General features: G+C 35.6%; 1 protein-coding gene across 1 annotated transcript; it reads left to right on the top strand.

The window, feature by feature from the left end:
• Positions 1–2,947: 2,947 nt before the first annotated feature.
• Positions 2,948–3,443, top strand: LOC114404133. The gene is made up of 2 exons (XM_028367236.1): positions 2,948–3,189; positions 3,320–3,443. The coding sequence occupies exons 1-2, from the start codon at positions 2,948–2,950 to the stop codon at positions 3,441–3,443; spliced, it is 366 nt and encodes a 121-aa protein (XP_028223037.1).
• Positions 3,444–14,479: the final 11,036 nt, after the last annotated feature.

Below are 14,479 nucleotides of genomic sequence, written 5' to 3'. Positions count from 1 at the left end.
ACATGTCAGAACATAATTTAGTTTTTACATATATCTAAATCTAGGACTTACATGCCCAATCAAAAAGAGTCAAGGAACCAACTAAGGAAGATTTTATAACAAAACACAACTCTCTCCCAAAATAAATTCCAACATTATCACGTCGGCTTGGCCACTCCAACAAAAGACTTCCCTCCAAGTCACCTACTACTGCTCATCTGCTCCCATGAACGAAAGTTCGATATCATCACAGGCACCAACCACACGGTACAAAAATTGCAAGGGTGAGTTTATTATAAAAGATCAACAAACACTAAATGACAATGATAAACAAGAAAACAATAACAATAACCACAATCATTATCAATAATCTATTAGTTCAACGTACACTTAAAAAACTAGTCATTAACTTTTCCACAATTTAAATCAATTATGCTCAGAATGATGCATGCACCTGACTCAACTCTAAAATGCAATGTGGTACCATTTATCAGGAAATAGCCTAAGTGTTTCCACATGACACTCTTACTTAGGAAAACTAGGCAGCAAGTGTCGAGGTCACTCTGTTGTGCACAGACAACTTCCCTCCCATGGTGATCAACCTGAGTCTCAAGGAAGTTTCAAACCGAGTGACATGCCCCCATGTACAAGTATTTTTCCACATGAAAAGCTACGAATACTTACTGACAAAGTTTATACTATTTCTATGCAATATGAAGTATGAAACATGAGCATCATCTATGCATTGATCATGGATAATTAAAGATTCTAAGCCATCCCCTTCTTTCTCCAGGGATGCTTAAAACTCTTTAAACATTCTATTTCCCCCTTCAGGGATATCCAACATGGTCATTCCACCCCCATGTACATACACAACATACATCATGACAATGACATCATCAACAGCAACATTATCTCATCTCAATGTCATTATCAACATCAACATCATCTTATCTCAATATCATCATGAAAATGACAAGCAATCACATTCCACATACATACTTATAAATTCATGCCTGTGATTCACATTCTGCAGGTCTTCAGACAACATAAACCTCATACAATAACCATTCATAATATCACGAGACTAAATCTTTAGGAAAATTCTAAATTAAAGAGGAGAAATATGGTATTCAAAACAAAACTCTTATGCCCATTTAAAATTTAATAAAGAAGTAAATAAAAGAACAAATATAAAACTTTTGGTAGAGTCTCCTTTGTAATTAAGACTTTTCCCAAAAATTCCTATCCTTACAATGACAACATCATTAACAATTTCATTCATCAACAACAAATATATCACATCCCATTAGTTAAAAATAGTTTTTATTGAAAACTAACATGCACATCAATAACAAATATATCATATCCCATTAGTTAAAAACAAAGTTTTCTTGAAAACCAGCATGCACAAGGACAAACATACATCCCCATAATTGAGTTCCTTGACCCCAACTATGGTATCAAAAGCTGTAAATAAACAATAAACTCCCCTCACCTATCTATATCTTTTTGTTAGTTCCTTGGGGCGTAGTTCTAAGATCTCTTAGGTTCACGTCTGTTCGTCCAAACGCAGAGCTCTATATACCAAATCAAAGATAATTTAGTATAGATTTCAAAGATAAGGTTAATATCAAATTTTGGGGTCAAATATGTACAAAGATAAGTGGAGAATCTTGGAATTGATCTTGGATTATTGGGTTGAACCATAACTGAAATTCACTAATCACAATTAGTGAAATTTTGGCTCCACAAATTCAATTTCAAATTCAAGTGAAATTTGAATTGAAATTCAAATTTCCATCCAATTTTGTGTGACACTTAGGCTATAAATAGAGGTCATGTGTGTGCATTTTTTCAACTTTGATCATTTGAGAATTAAACTTCAAAGTTCAGACCTCTTTTGAGGCACAAAATTTTGTGCTCCTTCTCTCCCTCTCCCTCCATTCATCTTCTCCTACCTTCAAGCTCTTATCCATGGCTTCCTATGGTGGTGAGCTTCTTCTAGACTCATCTTCTTCTTGAAGTGGCGTCTCCTCTCAACTCTTCTTCTTCTCTATTCTGCTGCCATTAAAATTCAAGAAGCAAAGGACTCCATTGATGAAGAAGATCCAAGGCCTACAAGCTCCACATGGAGCTACATCACCATGCTTGACCTAGGAGCCTCGATTAATGTCATGCCCACATCAGTTTATAGATTGTTTCATCTTGGTGATTTAAAGCCCACTGGTGTTGTCATCCATCTAGCCAACTAGAGTATTGTGATTCCACTTGCAGTCATTGAAGACGTGTTGGTGAGAGTTAAGGATTTGATTTTTCCAGTAGATTTTTACATTTTGGATATGGAGAATGAGTCTTCTAGCCATGGGTCCACATTGATCCTAGAGAGACCATTTTTTATGACAGCTAGGACCAAAATTGATGTGCATGTAGGGACTCTTTCCATGGAGTTTGGCGATGATGCTGTGCATTTCAACATTTTTTAGGCCATGAGACATCCTATAGAGGAGCATTCTATTTTCCTTGTAGATATCATTGATGATGTAGTAGATAGTGTAGATATTTGTACAAATTTACTTTCTAATTTTTATGACTTTGATCTTGGTTCTTTTAACTATACTTGTGATGATACTGATGAGTCTTCTACTGTATGTAGTATTTGTGAAGAGATTTCTTCTGCAATTCACTCAGATTGTGATGCATGTGCAGGTTCTAATCCTCCTATTTCTCTTCCACTAGCTGTCAACCTTCCTTTGCTTTCCATTGTTCAGCTACCTTCCTTGGAGCTGAAACCATTACCTAAGAACCTTAATTGTGCCTATTTAGATAATGCTCAAAAGCGTCCATTCATCATATCTAGTAGCCTTTCACTTGAGCATGAGGATAAGTTGCTGCATGTTTTGAGAGGCCACAAAAGGCCATTGGGTGGACACTTGCTGACCTTCCTAGAATAAATCCTTCCATACGAATGCATCAAATACTCTTGGAGGATGATTCCAGGCCTGTAAGGCACCCACAGAGGAGATTGAATCCCACCATTCTTGATGTGGTGAAAAAGGAGGCGATGAAGCTACTAGCTACAGGGATCATTTATCCCATTTCAGATAGCACTTGGGTTTCACCTTTCCTAGTGGTCCCTAAGAAGTCAGGCATCGCTGTTGTGAAGAATCAGGATAATGAGTTGATCTCGACTAAAGTGGCCAACAATTGGTGATTTTTCATTGATTTTATGAGACTGAACCAGCAAATTCGCAAGGATCACTTCCCACTCCCATTCATTAATCAAGTTCTAGAGAGGTTGGCAAGTAAATCACAATATTTCTTTCTTGATGGTTTTTAGGTTACATGCTGATTCATATTCCACCAGAGGACCAGCACAAACCACATTCACCTGTCCATTCGGCACATTTGCCTACACCAAGATGCCTTTTGGCCTATGCAACGCTCCTAGTGTAATGCCTTGAAATTTCACTAACTGTAAATTGATATTTAAATGTATTTCTCATGTTATTTGATTTAGATGAGTTGAGGTATTGTTTGAATTAGCCATGTTTGATTTTCTTGATGTGGATATTGAGTTATGTGGAGTTTTATTTAGGTTGAAATTATGAGATTTCAATTTTTAGCTAAACCTTCTCTGGTAAAACCGAAATCCTGCAATATTTTACCGTTGGATCGCCTTCAAATTTGGACTGTAGGCTTGAAAATCATGTGTCCACGTTTCTACCGTTGGGATTTCTAAAGTAACATCTGGAGTATGAGATATGACATTTTCAAAGAAAGCAGTAAAATATGTTGGAGCAGATTTCGCCCATAACTCGCCCAGGTGAGTCTGAGTTGGGTCAACTCGCCCAGGTGAGCAAAATTTCATCTGGGCGAGTCTTGCAGGCTACAAATACATCTAGTAGTGTAAAACACCCATTTGGTTTCCTTCTTCTCCCATAAACCCTCACCCAACACCCCCAAACCTCTTCTTCCTCCACCATTAGCCATCAATGACCGCCACGAGCTATCGTTGCTTGCCACAAGACCACTGCATGGAAAGGAGCACTTTAATTGGAGCAAAATCTTCAAAACTCAACTCAGGGATTTGGTAGAAAACAGAGCCTCCAATCCCCCCCTTCGCAGTTTCTTTGTGGTAACCATGATTACTAAGCCTTCTCCTAGTTAGTTTGAGTCTATCTTTGCATCTCTTGTGACTTGGGTACCATTATTGGATATTTTTACACTTTCTTTGAAAAACCCTTGAAAATGAAATGTTGTAAAACTTTTCTTTTTATAAAATATACTTTGTTTTCGTAACCTTCACTGAACCTCGATCATAATGGCATAATCGAAATTTCAAAATGATGTCTCTTTGATGTGGATCTCAAACAATCCATTTAGAAAATCCTTCTCCACTAGTTAGTTTGAAATCCTAATCTAATATATACAAAGATAAGTGGACCCAACCTTGGCGCATGGGCTCAAAAATCTACCCTGAGGTTCATGAGAACCCTCGGGCCTTCTTCAACAGCTCTAGCCGAATCCTCTTGGAGCTTCTTACTCATGGCTCTGGTAACTGGTCTCTTCCTAGGGAGGATTGTATCATATGACATCTATAAAAGTGTAATCTACAATGGTACAAGGGACAATAAAAGTGCCAAGATCTTTACGCTTCTGTGGCAAGGTGGATGGTGAAATGGTAGCAACACTTTTTCTCTATATAAGTGTCAAAACATTCCTGCCCAACTTCACTTGCTCATTTCCCTTCAGCTTCCTCTTATGAGTGCACAAATCCTTCAAGAACTTTGCATATTTGGGAATCTATTTGATGGCATCCAAGAGGGGAATATTGACTTCCACCCTTTTGAAAGTCTCAACAAGATCAAAGTCAAGCTCCACTTTCTTTGCAGGAATGGATCTAGAAGGAAAAGGTAGAGGAATCTATTTGGGTGCAGAATCTGTTTTGGCACTATCATCAATTTTGGCACCAACATCTGTTTACTTTGGAAGCTCTATGTCACTCCTCATGGTAATAACACTCACATTCCCCTATGGGTTGATAATTGGCTATGCAGGAATATTGCCAGAACCATGTTGCTGTAACTAGTTGACAATTGTAGCTAACTGTCCAATCTGAGTTTGCAGGTCTTGGATGGTGGCACTTACATTCTGTTGAAACTAAATGTTGCTGGTGGGAATTTGCTTCATCAGCTCCTCCAAGGAAGGTCCATAACTATTATTCTACATAGGTTGTGTAGGTGGAGGTGTAGTTTGCTGGAATTGCTGTTGTTGTTGTCTAAAAGGAGGAGCTTGGTATTTGCTGGTGGAAGGTTGAAACTGTTGTTGTCTGAATGGTTGTTGTTGTTGTGGACCAGGATCATACCTCAAATTCTAATGGTCTCTCCAACCAAGATTATAGGTGCTGGAGTAAGGATTATATTGCTGTTGTTGAGGTCTGAATGGTTGTCCAGGTTGCATGGCAGAAACATTCATCTGTTGGATGATCAGAAGCACAATAGATACCACATTTCTGCTATTGCCCAATGGCTAGCTACCTCACAAGGGATGTCGACTTTGTAAGTTTATTCTCTAACCTCTGATTATCAGCAACCATAGAAACAAAAACTTCACTTGTAGAAGCTCTGAATGGTGTAACAACTCTAATACCAAATTGTTGGTAATTTGTTGCCATGTTGGAAATCAATTGTCTGGTAGCAATAAGAGCTTTGTCCATTAAAGCACCTCCACTAGCTGCATCAATCATACTTCTATCCATTAGCATCAGCCCTTCATAAAAATACTGTATAAACAATTGATCATTGATTTGATGGTGAGGACAGGTAGCACATAGCTTGTTGAATCTCTCCTAGTACTCACATAATGTCTCTTAAGGTTGTTGCCTTATGCCACAAATTTCTTTTCGGATGGATGTTGTTCTGGATGTAAGGAATAATTTCTCTAAGAATCTTCTCTTCATATCTGTCCAGGCATTGATAGTATCTGGTTGAAGGTACAACCGATCCTTAGCCACACCATCCAGAGAGAATGGAAATGCCTTCATCTTCACATAATCTTCATGAGTGTCATGTGGTCGCATGGTGGAACACACTACATGAAACTCCTTTAGATGCTTGTGTGGATCTTCCCCTGCAAGACCATGAAACTTTAGTAGCAGATGGATTAGTCCAGACTTTAGCTTATAACTAACCTTAGGCTCAGAAACAAAATAAAAAATAGAGTTAGCAATGAATTCAGTATGCACTACATTACTATACAAAACTACACTGTCATGCACAACTACACTTCTACTCCTATTACTTCTACTCAACCTATGAAGTGACTTGTCTATCTCAAGATCATATGGATGCAAGTCACCTAGTTTAGACCTAATCATGCACAAATAAGCTCTTTAGTGACAAACCAGACAGAAATAACAAATAACTACCCTACACAAAACATTATTCACAGTATATACTAAAATGCTATAGGAAATCGAAAACTACTCCAATTTTTTTAAAACACGAAAATAAATTTCTAAAAATCATTTTTGATTTCTGGTAATTTTTTGGTGATTTTTAAAAATCATGAAAATAGAAAAGAAATTCCAAAAGTGGTCCAGATCAATGAATTTGGCAAATGCCCATGTTCGTCCCTCACAAGGCACCTTGATGTATGAATTTTTTCTACATTTTGGCAAAGTTTTAGCCCATTCTGAGATAGTAGTGTGTGAAATGACTAAATTGCCCATATCGCTAAAGCTTATATTTAGACGCAGAATTTGCCAATTTTGACCTAAGCCTAAGCTTAAATGGGTTTAGTTTTTCTCAGAATTGGGGATAAACTTTGGACACCAAGTTGTGCAACCAAACTCCACATGACAGTTCACTTTTGCAACACCTAATGTCACTGCACTACTACTCTGTTTCACTTTACTACTCCTTTGTTTTACTACTACTCTATTCTATTGCTAACACTTATTCTATATAACAACATTAACAAGACCAATGCAATATGTCATACAGTTAGTCTGTGAAGTATGATAATGCAAAGTGCACAAAATGCAGAACCTACTATAGAATGCACAGCATTAACAAGACCAATGCAATATGTCAAACAATTAGTGTGTGAAGTATGATAATGCAAAGTGCACAAAATGCAGAACCTACTATAGAATGCACAACATGCACAAATGTGTATTACTTTTTTTCCTTTTCCAATAGACAGATGCAAACCTATACTACTATCCTAACATCAGTTACGAGTGAATCAAGGTTGGCACACAATGAATCATATCCCCAACAATGGCGCTAGTTTTGATAACGATTATCGAATCGTTCCAAAAACAAATAAAACTAGGAAATTCTGTTGTATAGGATTAACCTAGGTCAACTCAGAAATATGATTCTATTTGGTTTCTATGTTCATTCACTTATAAATAGTAAAGGGGAGGATTTCATCGAATAGTTTGTAGGCGACAATGAAGGAATGCGAAAACACAAAAACAGAGATGAAGAAACAGAATAGAACAAAAACATAATACAAATCAAGTTTAATAGAATCAATCCAATTCACCAAACTGACGCAAATTATTATCACAGTTACTATGAATGATTTTTAGTGTGAAAGTTCAGTCAAATGTATTAGAGATAGTTTAATCAAATCAGTCCCTAAATTGGGTGAGATCGCAAATTAGGTTGGAAAATCATCCAAACAAGTTGTGATTAAATTTTGAAATTAGGAAATGAATCCATAACCTAATCCATTTTCAATCCTAAGCATAATTATAATCATGAAAATTGAAAATAGGATTGAAGAGAAAGATGAACACTCACAAAGATTAGAAATACTAAACCAGAACTTAAATTCAACCTTACTTGGAGTGGATCTTTGGATTGATTAAATGTCCAACCTTCCATGATCATCACCAATGGAAAAGCCACAATTTTTTTTGCAAGAAAATGAAAGAATAAAATTGAAAAGAGGAAGAAGAATGAATAATAGTTGAGAGAAAAAGAGAGAAGAGAGTTTGATTCTAAAGCTTGCACAACAAGTAACTAATTTTGTTTTTTACAAAATGAAGTAACTAACTAACTAACTTACAATCTAACTTCCACTAATATAGAGTGACTACTTAGAAGGAAGGGATGGGCCTTGATTAGACCCATCTAATCTACATAATTAAACTAATTAGACAAAACACAACCCAAACTCGCAACCCAATTATTCAAGTGCAGAGGTTCTAACTCCCGAGCTTAATTTGACCCTCGAAATGGCAGAATTGGCCAAAGCTTATATTTGACAAAATTGAAGATATTTTTCTTATCTTTCCAGGGACTACTCACATGCTCCATTTGGAGTTATGTAGTATCCTCTAGGCCCTGCCCAAGGCAGATAGGTCAAGTAAGCACAAAATCCAAAAATTAGCTACAATTCTCAATTAAGCTCAATCATTTACCTAAGACCAAAACTGAGTTAGGGTGAGAAAATAAGGGTCAAAGAGATGTTAATTGAGCGAAGAAGAATAGAAAAATATTAAACTATAAATGCTCAATCAATATTTTACATTTTTTTGGTTTATTGCTAATTATACGACATGAGTTTTTCTAAAAAATTGATGTTGTGAAGTGTATGTTAACATTAGTTTTTTGAAAACCAAAGTTAACATTGAGTTCATTAACGTTGGTGTTTAACCAATGTTGAAAGTTGAAAAAAACCAAAGTTAAAATCCTATTTTCTAGTAGTGAATCAAACTTTCCCAAGTTATCTTTAGTATTAAGAATGAAAAATTTCCATACAAAAGAATGGAAGTATGATATGTTGGATTTTCATCACTTTCGTAGCCTGTAAGGAGTCTTTTTAAGAATGGGTGTTGTATAAATTCTATTCAAAATTATCATCGAGCACGATTCTAACCACCTCTTGTAGAGATATGTTCTTTCTTTCAACTACCTCATTCTGTTGAGGTGTTCTTCACATTGAAAAATTGTGAACAATACCATTTTGTTCACAAAATAGTTTGAAGATTTTCATTTTCAAATTTTCCCCCATGATCTCACTTCTGATTGAAGTAATGCATACTTCTTTTTCATTTTGAACTCTTTTACAAAATTTAAAGAAGACACTACAAGACTTATCCTTGTGAGCTAGAAACATAACCCATGTCCATCTAGAGTAGTTGACCACTATGACGAGTCGATACCTTTTTCCGCTATGACGAGTCCATAGCTCTAAAGGTCTTGAGGTGGAAACAATGTTTTTACTTGAAAAAGAGTTTTTAATTTGTTTCCCCTTTTGACATGCCTCACAAAGTAAATCATCTTTATATGACATACTTTCATAATTCTTTTATGAGGTTGTTTTTTTGAGATTAACCTCATACTTGCATGACCAAGTTTCTTATGCCATAGACAACAAGCATGATACCTTTTGATATGATAGTTCTCCCAACTTAATCTTATAGAGGTTCCTCTTTCTCTTGGTAGCGAAGAGTGAGGACTCTCCCTTATTCTGGACAATACACTTGTCCTTGTTAAAGGAATTAACATATCCAGTATGGCATAACTAACTTATGCTCAGTAGATTATGTTTGAGTCCTTCAACAAACAAAATAGTATAAATAGAGGGATAAAGATGAAATCTTACTCAATTCTGTTATTTTTCCTATCCGATTCACTCAGAAAGTGACGATTCCACCATGATATGGAGTCAGTCATTGGAACATACACCTTTCTCCTATCATGTGATGTAAGTAGCCATTGTCCAGGTACCATGATAGGAATTATCTTTTCTTACTACTAAAGACATTTGCAATAGGAATTATCTTTTCCTCAGGTACCCATCTCATTTTGGGTCTTCTTATGTTAGCTTTAAATGCATTGGACACACCTATTCTAGGTCGATCCCTGCACTTGGATGTCAAATGTTGAACTTCACCACAGAAGTAACAAACAACAATTTTCAAGATTTTTTGTTCCATTAACAAATTTGGCCAATATAGATTTTAAGGTTCCAATTTCTTCATGAAGTTTTACAACATCCTGAGGTTAACCATTAATTAATTCTTTATTCCTCAAAAGCTTTTCATTTCAGAATTTAAAAAATCTTTTATGTTCTTCACATTCCATCCAAAGATTATGCTCAAGGTTCTCAAAATCTTTGTGTGCTTGTGCACATTCCCTCCATAGATCATATCTTTCTTTATTTTGATGATCATGAAGTTCATTTAGTTTCTTGAGATCCTTTTGTAGGCCTTTCAATTTGTTTTCCAACTCCTGAAGGTTTTTTAATAGAGTAGATTCTTCTTTGGTTATTGTCTCATTCTCAAGACATAGCTTGAACTCTTTGGATAACTTTTTAAAATCATTTCTCAAGTTGTAGGCTTTTGAAAGAATGGACGAGTTTTAAAAGATTCAAGATCATCAAGGTTAACCTCATCTTCTTTATTTAGATTTTTCAAAGGTTGTGTTTGCCATTAAACATAGGTTAGCTTCTTCTTCATCTTCATTAAACAAGGTGTCACCTAGGTCCTCCCAGGTGCTCATGAGGCTTTTATTTTCCTTGGACTTGTAGTACTTCTTCTTATCTTGAGACTTCTCTAGTTCTTGTCTTTGTCTTTCTTTTCCATGAACACCCTTTTGGAGGAGTTCTTCCATCTAGATCTACCTTTGTTCTTTCACATCTTGGGGATCTTTTGTGAGATGAAAGTGAGCTCATCTTCTTCAGACTCTTCCACAAATTCTTCACCAAAGGAGTTTATAGCTTTAAGGGCTTTGGATGAGCTTTTGTACCCTTTCTCCCTATATGACCTTTTTGGTCTGCTGACTATTGATAGCCAGAGACTTTTCTTTTCTTAAGTCCTTCATCCAACTAAACTTCTTGTTCATGAACCTTGAGAGTACCAACAAGCTCTTTAAGGAACATTGAATCAAGATTCTTTAGAGCCTGGAGCATTGTTACCTGTGGTCTCCATTTCCTAGAAAAAATTCTTAAGATTTTGTCAATATGATCATGCTTATCATAAGTTCTACATAGATATCTTAATTCATTTAGAATGGTTTGGAAGTGCAAAACATACTTTGTATATCATCGCCTTCTTCCATAGAGAAGAGTTCGTACTTACGAGTAAGGAGAATTAAGTTGTTCATCTTTACCTGTGACGTTCCTTCGTAAGTTATAGTTAGAATGTCTCACATCTACTTGGCACTCTTGAAGCTATGTATTTTGGTGTATTCTTCTTCTAATAAGGTGCACAACATAACATTTCGAGCCTTAGGATTCCACACTGGCTTCTCCGTACACTGCTCCTTAGGATTTCACACTGGCTTCCCCGCACACTTGCTTCTCCGTACATTGGCTCCTTATCTAATATGTACAAAGATAAGTGGTGCAATCCTACCCCCCAAGGGCATTGGATAGAAGACTCCAAGAAGATTGGGCTAGAGATGCAGGAGAAGGCCCTAGGGTTCTCATGAGCCTTAGGGTAGATTTTGGGCCCATGAGCTAAGTATGAGCCCACTTATCTTTGTACATATTAGATTAAGGTTTCATTATTTTTGGGCCTTGTATTTAGGGCTCCGTAGTGTAGGGAGGGTACCCTACTAATGTAGGATTTTTCGGCCCTTGTATTTTAGGGCATTTAGACTAGTTTTTGTATTAGGGGTAGTTTTATAATTTCACATGCATTAAGTGCACTATTTGATATGTGTGTGTTGGGAGATAAATTTAATTGAATTGGGAGAAGCCCAATCCAATTAAATTTTGGACCATCTTAAGGGGGAGGTGAGCATTTGCTTGCTACACTCCATTGCCACATCATATAGTCACACTTTGTGCATGTCCTTCATGCTTTACATGTCTCATGACACCTAAGCACACTTAGTGGAGAATCTTAGACTTGATCTTGGATTAGTGGGCTGAACCATAGCTAAAATTCACTAATCATAATTAGTGAAATTTTGGCTCCACCAATTCAAATTCAAATTCAAGTAAAATTTGAATAGAAATTCAAATTTCCCTGTAATTTTGTGTGACACTTAGGCTATAAATGGAGGTCATGTGTGTGCATTTTTTCAAATTTTATCATTTGTGAAATTACACTTCAAAGTTCATACCTCATTTGAGGCATAAATTTTGTGCCCCTTCTCTCCCTCTCCCTCCACTCATCTTCTCCTACCTTCAAGCTCTTATTCATGGCTTCCTATGGTGGTGAACTTGTTCTTGACTCATCTTCTCCTTGAAGTGTCGTCTCCAATCACCTTTCCTCTGTCTCCATTCCACTGCCATTGATCTTCAAGAAGAAAAGGACTCAATTGATGAAGAAGATCCAAGGCCTACAAGCTCCACATGGAGCTACATCATGTGGTATCAAGAGCATATTCATTTAGGTGATGTTCTTTTGCTTCCTCTATCTTTTTGTTCGGTCAATTCACTTTAATTACTTGTTCTTCATCTTATTCTCCATGTATCTCCTCCATTGTTTTGTGGTTTGGTGCTGTTTAGAGTAAATTCAAAAAAATAAACAGATTAAATCTTAGATCTACACTTGTTCTTGCATTTCTATGGTTCAAAATTTATAGATCTACTCTTGAATCATGTTTTTGTGTTGATTTTAGGTTCTATCACTTTTCAGTCATAATATTCTTGTGCTGAACCTTTAGATCTCAATTTTCTTGCAAAATATTGATTAGAAAAGAAAACACAAAATCTAAGTGTAAATCACTTCATTCATGTTGTCTTAGAGTCATGTTTAGTCATAATAATTGTCACATTATGTTCTATGTTTGTGTTCAATTTTGATTTTGTTGATTGAATTCTAGATACATTTGTTCATGTATTCTTGCAATTCTAAGCCTATAATTTGAATTCTGAGTCTAATTCATGCATGTTATTTAGTTCATAACATTTTCTAAATCAATTCCTAGAAGTATTCTTGTTGTTGAACTATTTTTTTGTTTTCTAAGTTTCATGTATGATGCCTATGAAGAAATTGAGTTGTGGTGCTGAGTTGTGGTTGGATTTGTGAATCAAAATAAGTCTTAAGCTCTCTTGAATTTTTTTATTCAATACAATTGAGCATAAGCAAACACAAATTGTAACTATCCAAGTCTTAAGCAACATAAACACTACTCTTGATTTCTAGATTGAAATTCTGGTTCCTGTCAGTTTTTGCACACTGTCTTCTTAACTCCACCATGGCTTGAATACTTTGTTTTTTGAGCTTAAATTTTAACTGGATAAAATATACATTTGGACGAAAACAATGGAAAAAGAATGAACAAAAAAGAATAAGAAATGAGCAAGAAAAGGTGATAAAGATTAACATCAAAATACATGTTCAGAAAAAAAATGTGTATACTTGATTTGCTTGAAAATTGTTCATTATTTTGAGTTGTATTACCAGCCTATTTGACTCCATGGATTTTTTCATCTTTTAGATGTGTTGCTAAATTGAGATATCTAGAATTTTGCTTTAAGTCTTGTTTTTAATTTGTCAATCTAATATAGTGCCATTCTAGGACTTCCTTTGTGTTCCACCTTGGCTTGTGGTGATGTCCTTTTGCTTTATTTTTTCTTGAATCTCATTGAATTAATGTAACGTTAAATTTCCTTTTGGTTTAGATTTCATTTCATCTTTTGGTTTCGTGCTTGTCTTGTTTTTTTTTTATTGTGTTTAAGTGTTGCCTACAATAAGGATTGGAAGAGGAAATTGGTGCGTTGCTTGAAGGAAAATTTTTGAGTCTTGGAGGTTAACCATCCTAGGAGCACCATTGGATTTGAAGCAACCAAAGCCTCACCAAATTTTGAGTGAATGACGTGTCATCATTTTCACATATTTCTTAACCCTTTTTGTCACCATTTTAATTACTGATTAGCCTTAATTGTTAAATTAATTATGTAGTTTTATCATTTGGGCCTACTGGATTAATTTTGTGTTTTTAATTTAATTTCAGGAGAATTGGGTTTGGGCTTGAATCCAGAATTGTGCTTGGACTTGAAGAGAGCAGACTACTTTATTCTACCAAATTTTATCTTATCTAGATTTTATTTTATTTATGGGCTTGAATTTAAAACAGATTTATAAGCTTTGGGGTTGAAAAACTATATAACAGCACCAAGGTTCTAGTTAGGCTCTCTTCTCTCTCTCCTCTCCTCTCTCTCTTTTTCGTTTTAGTTTTAGAGTGCTACTCTCAATTCGTTTCAGTTTCTTTTTCGTTTTGGAGAATAATTCTAGTTTTCTTCGTTTCTACTACAATTTCGTTTTCTATTGATTAATGGAAGGCTAAGTCTCCAGTGTTGATTTCTCTTGAGGATCAAGCACAACTCTCTTTGAGGTTCTATTATTACTATTAAATTCTGATAAGTTTTTCCTCTTCACCAATTACTCTGTATTTTTTGCTATTAATTCATGCATGCTTAGTGCTTGATTAATTGTCTCTATGCTTAATTTACGTTCATGATTAATTGGTGTATGTGTTGCTTAATCACATAATGAATGCCTTATGTTAAATTTCGCTTA

Source organism: Glycine soja, unplaced genomic scaffold (assembly GCF_004193775.1).
Source record: "Glycine soja cultivar W05 unplaced genomic scaffold, ASM419377v2 tig00000369_3_pilon_7651823_7831698, whole genome shotgun sequence".
NCBI lineage: Eukaryota > Viridiplantae > Streptophyta > Magnoliopsida > Fabales > Fabaceae > Glycine > Glycine soja.
The sequence above is the reverse complement of the archived record's forward strand: the minus strand, read 5'-3'. Positions and strand labels throughout refer to the sequence as shown.

Coding starts and splice junctions, on each gene's coding strand:
- LOC114404133 (XM_028367236.1), top strand. CDS start 2,948: ATGCATCAAATACTCTTGGAGGATGATTCCAGGCCTGTAAGGCACCCA. Junction 3,190..3,319: donor ACTAAAGTGGCCAACAATTG/GTGATTTTTCAT, acceptor GATGGTTTTTAG/GTTACATGCTGATTCATATT.